Source organism: Chanos chanos, chromosome 1, assembly GCF_902362185.1.
Source record: "Chanos chanos chromosome 1, fChaCha1.1, whole genome shotgun sequence".
Lineage (NCBI taxonomy): Eukaryota > Metazoa > Chordata > Actinopteri > Gonorynchiformes > Chanidae > Chanos > Chanos chanos.
The window spans coordinates 53,922,475-53,940,693 of record NC_044495.1 but is presented as its reverse complement, the minus strand read 5'-3'; the positions used below and the strand labels follow the sequence as shown (position 1 = coordinate 53,940,693).

Below are 18,219 nucleotides of genomic sequence, written 5' to 3'. Positions count from 1 at the left end.
TTTTTGCCCCTTGTAATTTTTTTTTTTTTATGTATCCCTCATTTTTGGTGTAGCATAAACAGAGCAGACCGCGTTTTTTCCCCCCTCCCAGACTGAAAAACAACCGGGGCGGCAGTAAAGCGAATTTCCAATGCAGTCTTCACCGCGGAAACGATCCTTTAAAACTTTGAACGCGTTATGTCAGAGCCAGTGCGGGTGTGTCGGTGTCCACCAGAGGGTGCTGTTCGTTGTTTGGTCTGCTCTGTTAGCCCATTCGATGGTGATATTGAATCTCGTTTCTCCTTGAGACGCCCTCTCCTGCTTATGCACCATGAAGTCCTCACTAATATGTTTTTGGTTTTTATTTTGTTTTGGGTTTTTTTTTTTTTTGGCTTTTTTTTTGTAACATAAATGAGAAATAAATAATATATGAGATTGAAATATATAGCATTTAAGAGAAAAAAATTGTATAGAATTGATAAATAGTGACTCACAAAATTAGTCACCAGATTTTTTTTCTCCTTCCCAGTTGTAGCTTTTTGTTTTTGTTTGTTTTTATTATTTTTTGTGAATGCTGAAATAACAACAACAACAACATAAAAAAAAAAACTGACCTCAGTTGCGAGGTTTGCATTTATTGCGTGAGGAGTCAGGTGTCTTGTATCAATGCTGCAGTGGTGGCCCCAATTTTTGTGCTGTTTAAAGAAAAAAAAAATTCCGTATTTATTATTGACTTTTGATTTTTGTTTGTTTTTTTTTTTCCTGAATTGTACTTTCAACTTTGACAATTCAGTTGCCACAAGATAATCAGTGTTGATCTATAGAGGAGAACAGAAAGTCTCCTTCGTGGTAACCTTAATCTATGAGCTGCCTATGCACTGAAAACAGTGGTCCCAAATGAATTCCCAGCCTAACACAAAAGCACACACACACACACACACACACACGCACACACACATTTTTAACCAGTCTCACTCTTTGGTCTTTTTTTTTTTGTTTGTCTCTCAATTCACAATCAGGTTTAGCTCATGATATTCTTTTTGTTTTCACAAGTTGTGTATCATTCTGATTTTTTTTTTTTTTTTGGAAAAAAAAAACCCCACCCCAGAAACCATGACCCCTGTTCAAAACTGCCAGCATTCTTTGACCTCTGACACCAGTCTCACCAGCAAAAAGGCACGCTGGTTTGGGACACAGGACGTCAGAAAGATCTTTTTGAACAGCTGAGATGGTCATCTCTGTGTAATGCTCTCTTCAACGCATAGAACTCTTACAATTTCGTAGTTTGAGTTTAGTGTCGCGCGTAGAGCATTTTCTGATTGGTTAGCTCTTTTTGATTGGCAGATGCTTGTGTCCAGTGAGATCCTGTGTGCTTGCTGGTGAATTGAGTGGCCAGTTGTCACTATCCTTTAATAAAGACTTAGCATTAACGTCAATCCATGAATGTGAAAAATTTTCCAAAAAAAAAAAAAAAGGAGATTCCATGGTTTATTTTTTTGCACATTGTTAACTATCAGAAATAGACACTGTCACAAACTTACATGGAATAAAACAAGGTAAAATTCTAATCTGCTTCCCATTCGTATTATATTTGGTTTTATACTGTTTGATTGATCATATTGTGTCTCTACTGTTGGGTGAGAGTCGATATAAAATATGCCCATCTTGAAAATTTCGATGCTACTTTGCACACGTAGATGCTGGAAAATAGAGGTACGGCCAGTTTTGTCTGCTGAATTCATTCTTCCAATGTCCGTAAGGTCCTAAGGTCACAAGGCCCACAGGTGTCGGTACAACCCAGTCAGACAGCAGGTAAGGGACCCATGAGTTAATAAGAATACGTGTGTCACCTTTCTAGGGATCTGACACATACAGTTGCTCTCTCTCCTTCTCTCTGTTCGGTTTGGAGAGCTCTGTTTCTGTCTACTTCTTTAGAGGATAGCTCAGTAACTACCAAAAACAGCTTTCTGTACCCAGTCTTCCTGCCGTGGTTTGAATGAATTCATTTATCTTGGAACCATTTCAAAAGCAGTATATTACAGAATTTAAAGCACATGATGGTGCCAACCCTCTGTCTCTTAGGCAAAACCGGATACATTTTCTATGTAAAATATGATACGTTGAAACTTTCGTAATTATAGCAGTCATGGATCATGTGTCATGTATCATTAGATTCAGTTTAAAAGATTTCATTTGATACTATATAAAGTGTTGTGTATCAAAAACAAAACACAAAAGCAGGGGAATCTGGTGGTTAACTCTCTAACATTTAATGTACTTCAACATTTTTTAAAAAACAAGAAAAGTTTGGTTTTTTTTATTCTTGTTTAACACCAATAAGTATACTCTTCAAATACATAATATAAGTAAATATATGTATATATATATGAGAGAGAGAGAGAGAAAAAAAATCCAGAAATCAAGGAAGAATTGCTCATGCTTTTTGACGTGAACACACATTTTTTTTTTGTTTGTTTGTTTTGGTCACAATTTCTTTAGATTATTTGTAAATTTTTAGTGCTGTAGCTGTGCTAATATTTTGACAAGAAGAGGAAGCAAAAATTGTAGTTCTCTCACAACCCTGAGGGCTACTGAACCTTATTGTTCACAGCACAGCAGAACAGAACACCTGTATATTAAGCAGCGGAAGATTCCAGAAGAGCAGGTCGGCCAGTCTGGAGTCTTCAATATGTGTCATAAAAGCAACGCTTTATTAATTATTCCACAAAAATACTGTAGATTTCCTAAAACAACACAAGGACACTTGTAGCAGAACATATCTTGTCTCCCTTTAAAAAAAAAAAAAAGTCTGACAAGCACTGAAAAGTTTTTGCTTTATAGTACAGTATGCATTTAGATCATATTGTCTGTCAGTCACACGAATCGTATAAAATTGATCCAAACAAAAACACGACTGACAAATTACTTGAAGCAGCCAAACCATACGGTCATTATTCTACTGTAGCAGAGTAAAGTAAAATATGAGAGAGATTTATGTACATTGACGTTCCTATAGGAAACCCTGGCTTCAACTCCTATTGCAAACACATTTTTCATAAAAAATAGACTTCACTTTATCAATCCACTTGTTCCCTTTTACTATAAAAACTGGAATCGATAAATTTACACCATTGACGCCGAATGTACTATCCGTCGTGTGCTTTTAAGACGTCTGTGATTGGTTGAGCTTTTGAATCTTCGGCTATTCTTCATTGACCTTCATAAATAAACGTGTGTGTGGGGGGGGATGTCCCAGGTATAACTGCGTGTATATTTCGGTCGAAAGCAAAAGACGAAGATGGCTCTGCTCACGTTTTTACAGGCAAATGAAGGTGGTATAAAGTTCATAGTTAAAACGAGTCGCCCCGAAAAATGGCGTGTCCATCCGCGATCGGAGTGGACGATGGCTCATACTCCGCATCTTCATTATAAGGGCTCGGTTTCAACCTCAGACCGAAGACTGGTCCCACACCTACACCAGCACCAGGGACAGAGAGAGTTCAAAAGTTCAAGAATGATGTCGGCCTGCTAGCCATCAGCACAAATTCTCTAAACCAAAAAAAAAAAAAAAAAAAATGTTCTCGCCCTGAGCATCCCTCTCTCTTACACAAGGAATGCAATGGCTAAGATCAGACCAGTGGATATATACGTGGTGTATATATGCAACCTGGTGGCTTTTTTTTTTTTTTTTTTTAGGAGGATACACAGTTGATATGGCAGTGCCTCATTCGTACCTTGTTGACGGGCGTGAGCTGGGTGCGGACTGAGCTAGTGTGGAGCCTTGTGCGGTCGCGTTCTCGTTCCTCGAACCCCCGACCAGGGGACCTCTCTCTGCGGCTGTCCAGCACCCTGCCGGGGGATTTCTCCCGGTCCAGGGGCCGAGCGGGAGACTTGTCCCTGCGGAACTCGGTACGGCCCTCGCGGTAACGGTGAGGGGTGCTGGGCTCCCGGTGAAGACCGCCCCCCTCCTGAGCGGCTGGGCTTGAGGCCAGACGTTTAGAGATGTGCTCAGTGTATGTGGGGGGGCCACGCTTATTTGGACTGCTGTGTAGATCAGAGGTTACCGAAGAGTTTAATTCCAATCAAAAGGGGTAATATTACATTTTAATGTTTTATCATATCTAAACTGAAGTGCAAAAATGATATCAGTATCATAAGATATTGGATCATGTCGAATATTTTACGACATGAAATGCGATATAATTTAATAATTTAATAATTTAATAATTTAATAATTTGAAGCCTCGACCTACTGATGACAAAACTACCATATCAGTCCTGTATCGTAATGTTGTGCTTAAATATGAAATATTCTTTACAGGTCAGGTTTAAAGGTAGAATTCTGCTTCATTTTTCACTAAAAAGCATTTTGAAACGTGAATCTGTCTAAGATCAAACTTAATCCTTGTGCCTGAAACCAAAAAACGTTATTGAACTCATCACGATCCACCACGGTTTTTGAAGTCGATCTCTCACCTGCGGCTGGAGCCGGTCCTCTGGAGCTCTCCGGACTCCCGAACCAGGCTTCCCTTACAGCAGATCACCCTTAGTTTGTTCTGATAGGAGGAGGCCAGGTAGATAGCACCGGACGAGATAGCTGGACCCAGGTACCGTGGATTCGGAATTTCCAGGTGGACTTGTGCGGAGGCTCTGTAATGCGTCAAAAGAAAATGTCAAGTTCGGCCAGGTGACGGAACGTTTTTCCTGTTATTGTTATAATAATTATGTCATGCATGACAACAGGTGCATGCGGCAATTAATCCGCCCCTGTATCTTAATGACTAAGCCGCTGAGTGGGAGTGTTACCCGAGAGCAGCGTGTCCCTGGAGCTCAATGATGTCCAATGAGTTGAAATAAATCACAAACAGGTAGGGCTCCCTGAAGGCTGAGGCATGGAAAGAAATTAGGATTACTGAAAGAAAAATCCAGTTAATCCTATAATTAAGGGATCTACAGCCGTACAAATCTAGTGCAGGTAGTAACTGTAAATCAGGTCCTAAATGTATCAGACATGAATAATATCAATATCAAAAACTTGCTATGCATTAAATATTCTCCAAACGATGCTGACGCACCAAATGACAAGGGAAGACGGCTCCATTTGATGTCATCCGGGCGGGTTCTTCGGCCATACGCGTCAACAAACACTCCAAACTCTGCCGTAAGGGAGACGCGTCTTAAAATGCAACGTTTCCTTTCGACGGTAAAGCAATACGTTCACGGATATATAACCTCTGTAACCGAACCGAACCGCCTGTGCATGATCGAAAATGAAGGAATAACAGCGAAAGAGAGAAAGGAAAGCTAACCATGGAAGCAGAGCAGGTACTCTTCCTTCTGTGGGGTACTGGAGACCTGCACAATAGCAATGGGGTAGCAGTGGGAGGAGGCGGCAAATACAGCCGAAGCCAGGGACACATCGTTCTTATCCAGGAACTCTGGGGAAAAAATAAAGAGAAGAACCACATATGAGCCCAATACTTCACACCGGCACACACTAAATGACAACGTGTGTGTGTGTGTCTTAACGCCATCTACTTTTTTCTCGATGATCAGTGTGTAAACGGTTACGCAAACTCACCTCATGCTTTGAATGTTCAGTGTGCAGTTAAGTATTCAGTAAATTCACTTTTAAAGTTTAAACATTCGTTTTAGCCTTATGTTGGCCTTATAGCTGGAAACACTGGGAGTATGTGGGGTGAAGGAAAGTCTGAGAATTGAGCTGGCTGGAGACTGTCCTCACATGCTCCTATTTTTTCCCCCACTTTTAAACAAACCATTCCCACCGTCTTGAAATGTAGTTGTCAAAACAATCGGAACGCACCGAATACGCTACGGTTAGAAAACGGATAAGCCTTCAACTATTTTTTTTTTCAAAAAAAAATCTGTTTTCTCGTGATAATGCCTAACAACTAAAACCCACCACAAACATTCCATCGAACTGAAATCACGACCCGCACTTCATAACTGCACCACTTACCCTCCAGCACGTACTGCTTCATCTCAATCTCATAGAACTTGTTGGTGCCAATGATGATGCTGTAGCTGGTGAAGTGAATACAGCTGCAAGGCTCCAGGGTCTCTATCTCCTGAGAGAGTCGCACAGAGAGGACACATCATTAGGGCAGGAAGAGAGCGCCTGACCACAAAGCAGCACCGCCGCTTGGGAGATCATTAAGACCGATACCCGGGGTCTGAGACAAGAGCCGTGTCCAATACAAGCGCGCAGGGATTTCGGACTGTCGCCGCTCTTCACAAATAATAATAAGAAAGCTTGCTCATACAAGAGAAACGCTTGGTTAAAAGCAGACCGTGAAGGGGACATCCTATTTGTTCGATTCCTATCAGTTTCAGTCTTTGTAAGAGCTTGTTACTTGTTTCTTGTTATTTGTAAGGTTTCCCTGAAACAGAAAGGAGGCAACCTTGACATACCTTGCGAATGCAGAATTTGTTCAGATTGTCGTTGTAGCGTAGGACGGTAACCTTGTTGGGCATAGCGGCGCAGATACAGGGGCCGTTTTCAATCTGAGGGACATTCAAGAACATTCCATCTTAACGATTTCCGACCATCATCCTAAATACATACGCTAGTAAGATGAAGGCGTATAGCAACGACAGGTTCAGTTTGTGTCCGTACTTGACAATGCCGAGGAACATCTCAGCCAATGCTGTTCACCTTACCCTGCCTGCAGCGAACAGGTGACAGCCCTTAACCGTCTCAAAGATATACGGGACAATCTCTGGCAGGGTGGGTAGATGTGACTGAGCCAAAGACTGCTTCACCTTCTTTATCTCCACGAGACACAGCGCCCTCTCATCCCCTACAGGACAAAGTGTGCCATTACAGTTCCCAAAACTTTCAACAGTACTTCATAGTAATAGCATTGGCTACATGCCCTAAAAACAAATAGAACAGGGCTGAAATTTAGACTCAGATTCCACCACTAGTGGTACGTTTAATCAGCTATTGATGGTAACAGTACTCTCTGGATGGTATCTGGATCTCTGGATCTGATGGTACGGTTGGACCTGTCGACTCAACTCACCCACAATCATCAGCAGTTTCTCATGCTCTTTAATGATGTAGATCTGAAAGACGGAGCCCAGGCCTGGGATGTGGGTCAGAGAGTTCTTAATGACATTCAGAGCATACAGGCCCTCCTCAGAACCCACCAGAACCACCTGTGGGGACAGAAGAACCAAAAATCAGAAACACCAAAAAAAAAAAAAAAAGAAAAAAAAGCACAAGAAGCTCAAAAATGAAGGAAAGCAGACATTTCAAGCGTGATTAGAAATCCACTGCCTTTAACGCTCGACGTGCCCAGCGGCGCCCCGAATCATGAAACAAAAAAAAATCTGAAGCATTATTGACGTCATTTTGGATACCTGGTCGGTCAGGGGAAGGGTGCAGTTTATGTCCAACCTGTCGTCTCCCTCCAGTTTAAGCAGAGAATTCCCCAGCAGTTTCTGTGTTTGTGGGCAGAAATGTGAAGTGTTATGGTGATTGGCAGATATATCCACAAACATTACTGTGAATATGTAATTTGCAGTGACAAGAACACTCGGTGCAGGGAACGACAAAGAAAAAAAAAAAGACAAAACAAACAAACAAACAAACACATAAAATGTTGTAGGATAACAGAATCAAGACGTGAACAAGCTCCATGTGGGAGGTACAGGAAAAACCTGAGCCTTGTTGGAAAGTATAGGTAAAAAGTTTGTGGGTTTTTTGGGGCACAAAGGTAGGCAGCAGGATTTTGCCGGAGGGAAGAGGTATACATTGAGCAGAATAATAGATTTTGTGTCTGGATGCAAAAAGCGATCTCGCACAAGGCAATTAATTCTGCCTAATGATGTTAAACGTGCAATAAAAACTGAATTGACAAGAGATGTGAAATTTGGCTTGTCAACTTGACTGCTTATTGAAAAAAAAAAAAAAGAAAGATTCCAAACAGTAACTCATTCATTTTGTCCTCAGGGCAAAAGGCAACTTTCAGTAGCTTTTTACCTGTACCAGGGGAGAAATTATCATTGTTCTTTGCCTTAGCCTGCAAATATGACCCTACGGGCATAGCAAAACATGAAGGTATGAAGAGAATGAATCAAACTAACCACCACTTAACGATCATGGCCTTAAAAGGTATTATCGTTGCACTGATGACGTGAGCAATGGTGTGTTTTAGGGTTCTCGATCTGTGTCTCCAGCTGCCCAGGGCTCCTACTTACTGCATCAGCCTCAGCTTTTTCACGTGAGCCTCGCGCGCTAGCTACGGTGGCCTCCAGCACGGCCACCCAACGCTGCTTCTCTTGGAAACTGGAGGACATGAGGTAAAGCGTCTGTCCCGGCCAGCAGGCCGTGTGGGGGTGAGACTCCAGCTTCAGCACAAACGCGATATCTGGACACACCAAGGCCCAAATCAGACATGTTCCTTTGTCTCTTCGTGTTTTTTGCCCTTATAACGTCTGTCAAACATCATCCCGCTTGTGTGGGCGCACCACAAAACCAAATCACACCTGAAGCACTGAAATGTTGAACTTCAAAGCCACTTCTGCTCAAATGTATTCTTAAAAGAAAAAGTGAATTATGCTAGAGTACTGAAGATAGTTGGATGTTTCTAAGGGGAATATACCGTGTAAAAATGAAAGGCTTAGCTCTTACCTGACTTGGCTGTGTTGGGCAGCTCTGAGGCGCCTACAGACCCGTGTACGATCACGTCTCCATCCGTTACACACAGATCAAACTCATCCAGGGGCTTCACTGAGTCTGAAACAGCACCAAAGTTATACGAGAGACTTCACTCTAATTGTCCAACGAATCCCAGAACTGTGTATTGGAAGAGTATACTCAATGGATTTACAGGCTACATATATGTGTTGTGCTATGGGTGCCCCTTAAGTCACATGACTTGAATAACTATGTATTATAATACTACAATGGCAGCGATTTTTCTTCTGTGAGCACTGTTCTTGCAAATACTGGTATTTTAAAAGAAAAAAAAACAGTAAGTGAAAGCCTACGAGAGTGATGCAGTTTAAAAGATATTACAACACATCTTATTGAATTTATTTCACTTTATTTTAAAGTGTCCTATACAGCTCTGGGTGAAGTAAAAGAGCGAAAGAGCGACAAACGCCACCTTCTCTGGGCTCCGTTTCGTAAACGATCACTTTGGTTCCCTCCAGCACCACATACTTCCTCTCCCAGCCCTGACCGCGTTTCCCGTTCCTGGATGAACAGACACAGATTTACTCTCCGAGCAGACGGAAGAGATTATCCACTGGTGTACACTTGCCAAGCTGACTAAGCTGATGTCAGAGACTAAGACAGGCAATACTACGCCAAAAAGCACAGAGCAAACATAAGAACAGAGTCAAAGAGGTGAGCGGTCAACGCCGGACCGAAGTCGTTTTTCTTGGCATGGTTTAGGGTTAGGGTTATGTCGTTATGGGCTTCATTATTTCCCTACGTTTAATCTTGTGAATGAAGAACTGCGGACGCCACAGCGTCATAATGACGTGCTTTTTTCTGAGTGAACGCGTTATGTTCACGTAGCTCACTCCCCCCCCCAAACATTCCTTCATTTTGACCTACCATAGTTTCTCCCTCTGACCGCACGACACCTGAGCGTCGCGTATGAGCATTTGAGTTCTTAACCCCGTGACCCGCGGGTCATCTTTGTGTTGCCCCGATCAATACCTGGGCTGCTTCATCCAGCCCTCCAGACGCATGTGAGCTCCTGTCTCCTTGAGCGGCAGTCCAGAAGAGTTGCCCTTCTCACGCAGCAGGGCCTCGGAGAGGTGCAGGGCGTAGTCGGTAGGTACGCCACAGGCGGATGGGAGGTAGGGGGAGCATTTTGGGTGACACAAAGCGTGACATTCTAAGGCGGGAGAGAAAAGATGTTTAAACTACTGACGGAAGGATCGTTACAAAAGGGAGTAAAGAAACACACACAGAGAACGAGGATATATGACAAAAATTACACATGCCTCCATTACGGGCACAGCCTTTCTCTCGGCGATGTCTAAACCGTCAGAGAACGGCTTAAACGTTTGACGAAGATCAATTTTCTCACACGACATGAAAAGGTGCTATTACTGCGCGGCGTGATGACATAATGACATTTTGTAAGTCACAAACATCCCCCCCTGTCACATTCTCACTGTGAAGTGATTCATTCATCAATAATGTGAGATGACAATGAAGGACAACGAAGCCACAGCTATCAGAGAACCATAATTTATAGTCTGCCACACTTGTCTGTCTCAATAGAGTTGAAGCCCGTCGCTGTGATAGGTGGAGTGATAGTTGATGGCAAACAGCAAAACTACAAAGTTTTTTTTTTTTTTTAAAGACAGTATTAGAGGATTAGAGACTATGGTTTATTTATTTATTTACCAATGCAGGTAGCAGCCTGCCGGCCGAAGTGGACGGTGTCTAGACACACGGTGCATCTGGCAGCTCTCATGTTCAGCCCCTGAGTGAAGCGGTGAGGTGTGTTGTGGGTACCGTGAGTACTGTGGTGAATCCGTTCCTTCGCGCGTCGCCCGTACTCTGCGTAGAACCAATAAGAACACGGGCGCGTTTAGCGCTATGACAGAAATACGCTTTTATATCAGTACAAAAAAAAAACAGCTACCGCTGTTGCGTCTATCCTTCAGCCTAAGAAGAAGAGCGAACTATTAGCTCGAATGACGTTGTCGGTAAACAGCGATCGCTTGCTTTGTGGCGACATGCAGCTTAGGAAATGCATGCATTCACATTTTCCTACATTCTGGACGCAGAGTTGCGCAGAATGTGGAAGAATTCAGCCGGGAACAATGAGTCTAGGCTTGGATCATAGAAGCATGAGAAAGATTTCAGCGGGTAAACATCGCAACATCTGCACATATGACAGCAACATGCTTCAGATTTTTTCAAGCCTTGCATTCAGACCAGGGAAAAGTTTGACGGTCAAGAGCCCTCCGTCACTAAAGAGCATACTACTTGATCATGATGGTGCTTCCATCAAGTTAAAAGAAAAAGAAGAAAAAAGAACAAAAAAAAGCACTCGAAATACACCTCGAATAAAAAGATTAATAATGGATGCAGATATGTTGTAGCTGTGTTGTCTGTCAACCACTAGGTTCTGTATATTTCGACTACCATATAAGGTAAGATTTCAGCTCCAGCATTCAGGACTCCACATATCTAGCTGAAATTTTTGTCATTTTATAGCTAACTGGATTATCTTAGGAGTGACAGGGAAGAAAGAGAAGGAGAGGGTAGATGTCACAGTGCTAACTAAGCCTGTTATATAAGGACTTACTTTCAAAAGTCACTCTCCTTTTCTCTATAGGAAAGTGAGAAAAAGACAGTAAGAATGGAAAAGCACCAGTGATACCATTTGTACAGATAACACCACAGAAGAAAAAAAAAACACACTCCATTTAGAAAAACGAAATCTCTACTCTATGAAATGAATCAAAGGTATATTGCAGTCTGGGCAGTGCAACACCTTAATTATGTATTCTCTGTGCACAATGGTCCAAAAAAAACAAAAAAAAAAACGCTCCGTGCATTTGCTTTTGAGAAAATGTTCTCTTGAAACTCAATTCTCCATCTCCATTATCATGCACAGAAAGCCCTCAACATATTTTAGCTAATAGACTGTGAGACCGTCAACTGTCTAGACTATTGCAAGCTAGATCTGAGGCCAGTGAGCAGGGTCCCCGGTAAGATGGACCACGCTGAGCTGAAACTAACTGACCATCTGGGTTGGAGACCTCCTTCCTGCGGCCCGAGCTGGATGGAGCCAGGACGGCGGGGTTGGGCTGGTGCTCTGGTGACTTGTTGGATTTGGTGGACATCATGAGCTGCTGACGAGCCAGGCCTGGGGTCGCAGGGGTGCCAGTGTGCTCAAGAGCTTTGTTTAACTGCATGGCTGAGAGAGAGAGAGAGAGAGAGAGAGGGAGAGAGGGAGAGAGAGAGAGAGAGAGAGAGAAAGACGGGGGGGGGGGGGGGGCGAGAGGGAGAGAGAGAGGGGAGAGGGAAAGGGGGGGGGTTGAATTAGGTAAACTAAGGACAGAACTGCAGAGATCAAATGTACTCAAGGTTCATCCACAGAGTATTTCTTTGTATTAGGTGATTTGTTTTTGAGGACAGATAATTTCATTAGCTCTTTAGCACCTGCAGTAGCCACAGAATCCAATATTACAGTCTATAAGGCTTTTCACCGTGGTTCCAAGGTCAAAAGAAACAATTTTTTTTCTAGATGAGTATTACAACAGCCTTTGGCCTTAAACCAGCTCAGAGTTTATTAAAGTTTAAAAGGTCTAAAAAAAACCCCCCAAAAACTACTGTGAGTATGACTCACCCTCCCGAAGTTCCAGGCGAGTTTTCTGCAGAGCGTCCTCCAGCTCTGAACATCGAGCGCGCTCCTTCTCCAAAGCCGCTTTCAAATCGCTGTACTGCAACGGCACAGGCGTGACGGCGGGCACCGCGGGTACCTGGGTCTGCCCTTGGGCCGCGAGCGCCGCCAACAGGTCCTCCCGACGTCTGCCTCCGAAAATGCCCTGCCGCGACCCCAGACAAAACAGTGAACTGCCCAGGTTCACAAACACCGTTGGCAGGACTTGAACATTGTCTCGCTAACTGAGGGTCCTATGTTTTTTTTCTTTTCGGCAGGCAGAAAATGTATTATCAATGCTTTTCCGCATGCTCTCATACAGTTGGTTCACAGCAGTGAATGATTCTGACCTTTTTCTTCTTAGAGGGATGGTCTACCTTGGCCTGCAGGAAGTCTATGAGCTTGGTCTGCTGAGTTATGGTCCCCTCCATCTTCACCTTCTCGTGAGAGTAGACTGCCTGTGAAGGAAAGCCAAGAGAACTTGGTTTGACGCTAACCGCCTCAAACGAACTTCATCTTTCGGCTCTCGCTCCAATTTAAGACGGCATCAAAAACAAGCCAAACCAAAGATACGTCATTTTGAAGATGCCGTTGGCTTTTTTTTTTTCTTTTTCTAAATGTTGGCTTTTGAAAAATGCGGTGTTTGGTGATAAACAGTGAAGCAGCGTGTTGGGGTGTGCGTTTTACCTGGATGTTCTCTAGCTGGTACTCCAGGTCGGTTCTCTCCGTCTTCAGCAGGTCCGTCTGGTCCAGCGCGTCCTGCAGGCCCTGAGTCAGCCGGAAGATGTGATTCTTCTGCATGTCCATCTGCTGCTGCAGCTTGGCTTGCTGTGTGACGTAACGCATGCAAACACATGTCCGCAGTTATTCACGACATCTAGCTTCAGCTGCTGAGGAGCTGAAAACTCCTAACATGAGTTGATACACAATTCACAAGCTTTTCATTGCAAAAAGTTAGGCTAACTCAGATGTATAAGGCAACTTTTTTGAGTAATCTCGACTCAAAAGTTAGGCCCAGGTATCGAATCTACGAGGACCCAAGAGTTGGGATTATTCAAAAAAGCTATAATGTATGAATTAAAGAATGAACGTGTGAATTATATTTAAGTTAGCCTCACTTTTCATATTCTATGGTCTACGTGTGCGTCGGAAGAGCACACTCTATCTCTGTCTCAAAACGATATTTCATGCTCTAAGTATACTGAATCTCTGGCGTCCCTCACAGTGGTTCCTTCCTCGAGACTTAAAGCTCCGCTTGCTTGTAATGCTCCATTAAAGATACATTACCTCATCCATCAGTCTCTGTTTCATTTCTCTCTCTGTCTCAAGCTTCTGCTGCAGGCTGCGGGCATTCATCTCCAACATGGCATGTTTCTTCTCCAGATCACTCAGCTGAAGAGAGAAGACAGTACGGAGAGAGAAGAGCACTCAGCCCCCCCCCCCCCCCCCCCCCCTTACTCTTTCACCCAACACCAGCCCATCCTCACATGCTACACACACAGAGAACGCAGACGGAGACGGGAACACGCGTCCACGGAGAGACACACACGGGACACGACGGAAGACGGACAGATAAACTTATAGGCAGACAGGGAAATGAACATGGTGACTGGCACAGAGTGATAGATAGAGAGAGAGAGAGAGTGAGAGAGAGAGAGAGAGAGAGAGAGAGAGAGAGAGTTGGCAAGGCATCGACAATATCAAGATGACGAGACAAGGTTCATATATATCATTCGCAAAGACGAATCCAATGCAAGGGTTTAATAGGATTAAACGCAGACTTGAAACAGGGAAACGGACGGATGGATGGATGAGGAAAATACGAGGGGAGAAGATCCAGACGGGGAGATGACCGGAAGGATGAATAAACTGATAAACATGACAGGAGTATGGATAGATTAGATAGACGGATGTGGATAGAGAGAGAGAGAGAGAGAGAAATAGAGGGGAAGAGATACAGATGGGTGTACCGTGTCAGAGAGGCCCTCGGCCTTCAGTTTCTGGTCCTTCAGAGCCTGCTGCAGAGCCAGGATCTCAGCTTTGTGCTCTTTCACGGCCAAGTCGACGGCCTGACGAGATTCTGTACTGCGCTGGTCAGCACGCAACCTAAAGAAAGAGAGAGACAGAGAGAGAGCGAGAGAGAGAGAAAGAGAGAGAGAAGGAGAGAGAAAGACAGAGGGGGAGAGAGAGAATCTTTGATCACATCTGTAATGTCAGTGTACATTACGCGACATTTGCTATAGGATGTTAGCAGTTCCTAATGTGAATGAATGTGTGGATAACCTGTTCTGTTTCTCTGTGTCCAGTTGCCGTTGAAGGTCTCTGACTCTGCGCTCAGCCTGAGTCTTCTCCTCCTCCAGGGCTGTTCTCCAGGCCTCCCATTGCCTCTCTTTCTCCATCAGTTCATCATTCAGCGTTTCCAGCTCCACCACCTGCTCTTCCAGCATTGTACATGTTGTCTTCAGAGTCTCAATGTTCTGTGCACAGAGACAGGCCAACCGTCACTCAGTCACATATATACTCAGAACTGTAACAGCTTCAGGAACTAAACCCTCACTCAGTTACATATACTCAGAACTGTATCAGCTTCAGGAACTAAACCCTCACTCAGTTACATATACTCAGAACTGTATCAGCTTCAGGAACTTAACCCTCACCCAGTTACATATACTCAGAACTGTATCAGCTACAGGAACTTAACACTCACTCAGTCACATACACTCAGAACTGTATCAGCTACAGGAACTTAACACTCACTCAGTCACATACACTCAGAACTGTATCAGCTACAGGAACTTAACACTCACTCAGTCACATATACTCAGAACTGTATCAGCTACAGGAACTTAACACTCACTCAGTCGCATATACTCAGAACTGTATCAGCTACAGGAACTTAACACTCACTCAGTAACATATACTCAACATGGCATTATCTACAGACAGTTAACAATGCTACAGATGTGTTTCAGGGCTTTGGCTATGGGTACTTAACACTGTCTTGGCCTAGGGTACTTAACACTGTCTTGGCCTAGGGTACTTAACACTGTCTTGGCCTAGGGTACTTAACACTGTCTTGGCCATGGACACTCAAAACTACTTAAGCCAAGGGCACTTAACAGTTCTTGAGACATTGGGACATACTACTTGAGTCATGAATAATTAGAACCACTTCATTTAGATACTTAACACCAAGACGTATTAGCGTCTATGAAGTGTTTGCGACGGAAGTTTGTTATGCCCTAGTGGCTTTTACCTGTTATTGCCACTGTGCATTGTTATAAACCAGTTGTGATTATGTAACAATCTGTACAGTAATTATAGTGTACTAATGTACTCATTATATTAACCACTTGAATGTAAGGCAATTGACAGAAGTAGGACCAACAAGGTGAACATTTTTAGAAGCTTCTGCATTTGTTGCAGTTGAATGCAGAAGCCCAAGAATTTCACATTCATATTCTGGAAAATTCCTGGAGACGTGGCACGCCTGAGACTGCGTTTTTAAGTGACTGTCTCCGGCAGAGCCCGATTTCATTCTTCCGAGCGAGCTGTCTAAGACTGACACGGGAGAAGAGCATCGTAATGAGAGGAGAGAGCCTCCAAATATAGCCGGCGCGCTAGCGGTCTCTGTGAAGTCCGCGCAGCCGAGGCCAGCTCGACCTGCGAATCGCTTATGACACATCTCTCCCCTCCCACCTGCGACTATGATTACATCCCCCCTGTTATACAAGAGCTAGGATGGAGATGCTGCACACCCACACACGCGCTGCCGCCCACAAACCTAAACCAGTGCTTCTCGCTGCCTCTTCTCTCTCTCTCTCTCTCTCTCTCTCTCTCTCTCTCTCTCTCTCTCTCTCTCTCGCTCTCTCCTCTCCTCTCCTGGCTCTCCAACACAGCCAACAAAACAAAAGAATATTCCAGTAAATTTTCCAGTTTAATTAGCTTCCTTTGTGTCGAGCTTACTGACGTCCGCATTGTTTGTGTTTTTCAGCGGCATCATCAGATTTGAGAGGGTGTGTGAACACGGGTTTCTCTGTTTTCTCCTTTCTCTCAAGTATGTCCCCCCTTCCCTCCCTTCCTCTCGCTCTTTCCCTCTTTCTTTTTTTTTTTTGCTCCGTCTCTCTTCTGTGTTACAAAGTAATAAACTCTCTAGACAAAAGATCAATCTGTGCCGCGTATCTTATCGTCTCTCCCGGACTCCGTTACTCTCTCGCTATTTTTTCTCTCTGTTCGACTTTTTTGAGTGGTTGTCTTGGATGACTACATCTGGATGTATTCTGGACGTATCTCTGTGTGTGTGTGTGTGTGTCTGTGTGTGTGTGTGTGTGTGTGTGTGTGTGTATGTGTATGTGTATGTATGCGTGTGGGTGTGTATATGCGTGTGTGTGTGTGTGTGTGTGTGTGTGTGTGTGTGTGTATGTGTGTGTGTGTATGTGTGTGTGTGTGTGTGTGTGTGTGTGTGTGTGTACCTGTTTTTGGTTATTGAGGTGCATCTCTCTGTCGGCGACCTCCCTGCGGAGACGGTCTACGTCCTGGCTGAGCTGCAGGCGCTCTTCATTTGCATCAGTGGCCTCGTCCAGCTGTTTGGACAGGAAAAAGTTCTGTCGGTTCAGCTCGGCGTTCTCCTGGGTCAGCTGGGTTAGTTGTTCCTCCAGGTCCGTAATCACCTGAGGAGCAGAACACACAAGGTCTCACACACAATACCTGCAGGGCCAAGGACAATGAACCCGGTAAAACTGCACTCGTTGACTATCAGCCCTGAGGTGTGGATAGCAAGTACATCTCCAACAGTGGCTGTGGGAATTTCTGTCAGCGAGAGTGAACATTCATGTGACATTCAAACAGTGATGAAGTATTTTTTTTTTTGTTGGCTCCATTTTTTCATGGGGACTCACATCATGTCCTCTGTGTGGAATTATATCTTATAAGAACATTCTGTAAATGTTAATATACAGTATATATATATATATATATATATATATATTTATAAATGAATTAAATATGAATATATATATATATATATATTTAATTTTGATCAAATATGACAGTCAACATTCTGCCTGTATAGTATATAAGAACATCCCTAAATTTGTAGTGCCAGTAATGTTGTTATGACGAGTAGTTTGGATTACTGATTTCTTTTTTAAAAGGCTGTCATTTTCTGGTTTCCTTCGGAAAGTAAAACATCCAAATTGCGGATCAACTTAAAAGCACGGTGTGGCACAACCACGCTATGCCTTCATCCTCTTCAACATGCGACTGCGGAGATGGTCAAGAGAGCTGGCTCACACATGGGAGAGGAATACTGCCAAATAAACCGGGCGTAGGCGCTCGCTCTGCATTATTATTATTATTATTATGATTATTATTATCATCATCATCATAATCGTTAAAGGCACAGGAGGACTCGCTGACCCACTTTAGCAGTCTGCCGGTCACAGTTCTACAGTCTCTCTCTACAGAAACTAATGCTCTGAGAACTGTTAATGTTTCTAAACATTCAGAAAATCCACAGGAGTACTTTTAAAGGGAAATACAAACAGACATGGGGGTAACAGCCGTGAAAACACACTTTAAAAAACCCCCCATTAGGGTTTGAGTAGAACCTCGGTAGCAATGTTCTCTGATTGCTCAGCCGGCATATTCTAGCGTATTCAAAACATGATAATGGCTTAAAACAGCAGAGGGTTATCAAACATCACTTATAACTGTGCCGTCTATATTGTTCTCTGTATTCTTTATAATTCACACGCTCTCTTTCCCGCCAAACGGTGGTCAGCGTTTTTACTGCTTCACATGCCACGACAATGTGGTTGCACAGTGAATCAAACAAAAAGCAATGAACTCCAAA

General features: G+C 43.5%; 1 protein-coding gene across 1 annotated transcript in view; it reads right to left on the bottom strand.

Moving 5' to 3' along the window:
- Window positions 1-3,427: 3,427 nt before the first annotated feature.
- Window positions 3,428-18,219, bottom strand: part of citb (citron rho-interacting serine/threonine kinase b) — a 34,166-nt gene continuing 19,374 nt past the window's right edge. Inside the window, exons 16-41 of the mRNA XM_030765388.1 lie at window positions 16,838-17,035; window positions 14,649-14,842; window positions 14,336-14,471; window positions 13,653-13,757; window positions 13,053-13,193; window positions 12,716-12,823; window positions 12,333-12,531; window positions 11,727-11,900; window positions 11,286-11,309; window positions 10,376-10,531; window positions 9,677-9,857; window positions 9,117-9,205; window positions 8,639-8,743; window positions 8,206-8,375; window positions 7,988-8,041; window positions 7,366-7,446; window positions 7,026-7,161; window positions 6,661-6,800; window positions 6,412-6,504; window positions 5,960-6,068; window positions 5,289-5,417; window positions 5,055-5,135; window positions 4,786-4,864; window positions 4,456-4,629; window positions 3,714-4,020; window positions 3,428-3,451 (exon numbers count right to left, since the gene is read on the bottom strand). Of these exons, the coding sequence (XP_030621248.1) occupies window positions 3,428-3,451; window positions 3,714-4,020; window positions 4,456-4,629; window positions 4,786-4,864; window positions 5,055-5,135; window positions 5,289-5,417; window positions 5,960-6,068; window positions 6,412-6,504; window positions 6,661-6,800; window positions 7,026-7,161; window positions 7,366-7,446; window positions 7,988-8,041; window positions 8,206-8,375; window positions 8,639-8,743; window positions 9,117-9,205; window positions 9,677-9,857; window positions 10,376-10,531; window positions 11,286-11,309; window positions 11,727-11,900; window positions 12,333-12,531; window positions 12,716-12,823; window positions 13,053-13,193; window positions 13,653-13,757; window positions 14,336-14,471; window positions 14,649-14,842; window positions 16,838-17,035 (3,387 nt within the window). The remainder of the gene's footprint in view (window positions 3,452-3,713; window positions 4,021-4,455; window positions 4,630-4,785; window positions 4,865-5,054; window positions 5,136-5,288; window positions 5,418-5,959; window positions 6,069-6,411; window positions 6,505-6,660; window positions 6,801-7,025; window positions 7,162-7,365; window positions 7,447-7,987; window positions 8,042-8,205; window positions 8,376-8,638; window positions 8,744-9,116; window positions 9,206-9,676; window positions 9,858-10,375; window positions 10,532-11,285; window positions 11,310-11,726; window positions 11,901-12,332; window positions 12,532-12,715; window positions 12,824-13,052; window positions 13,194-13,652; window positions 13,758-14,335; window positions 14,472-14,648; window positions 14,843-16,837; window positions 17,036-18,219) is intronic.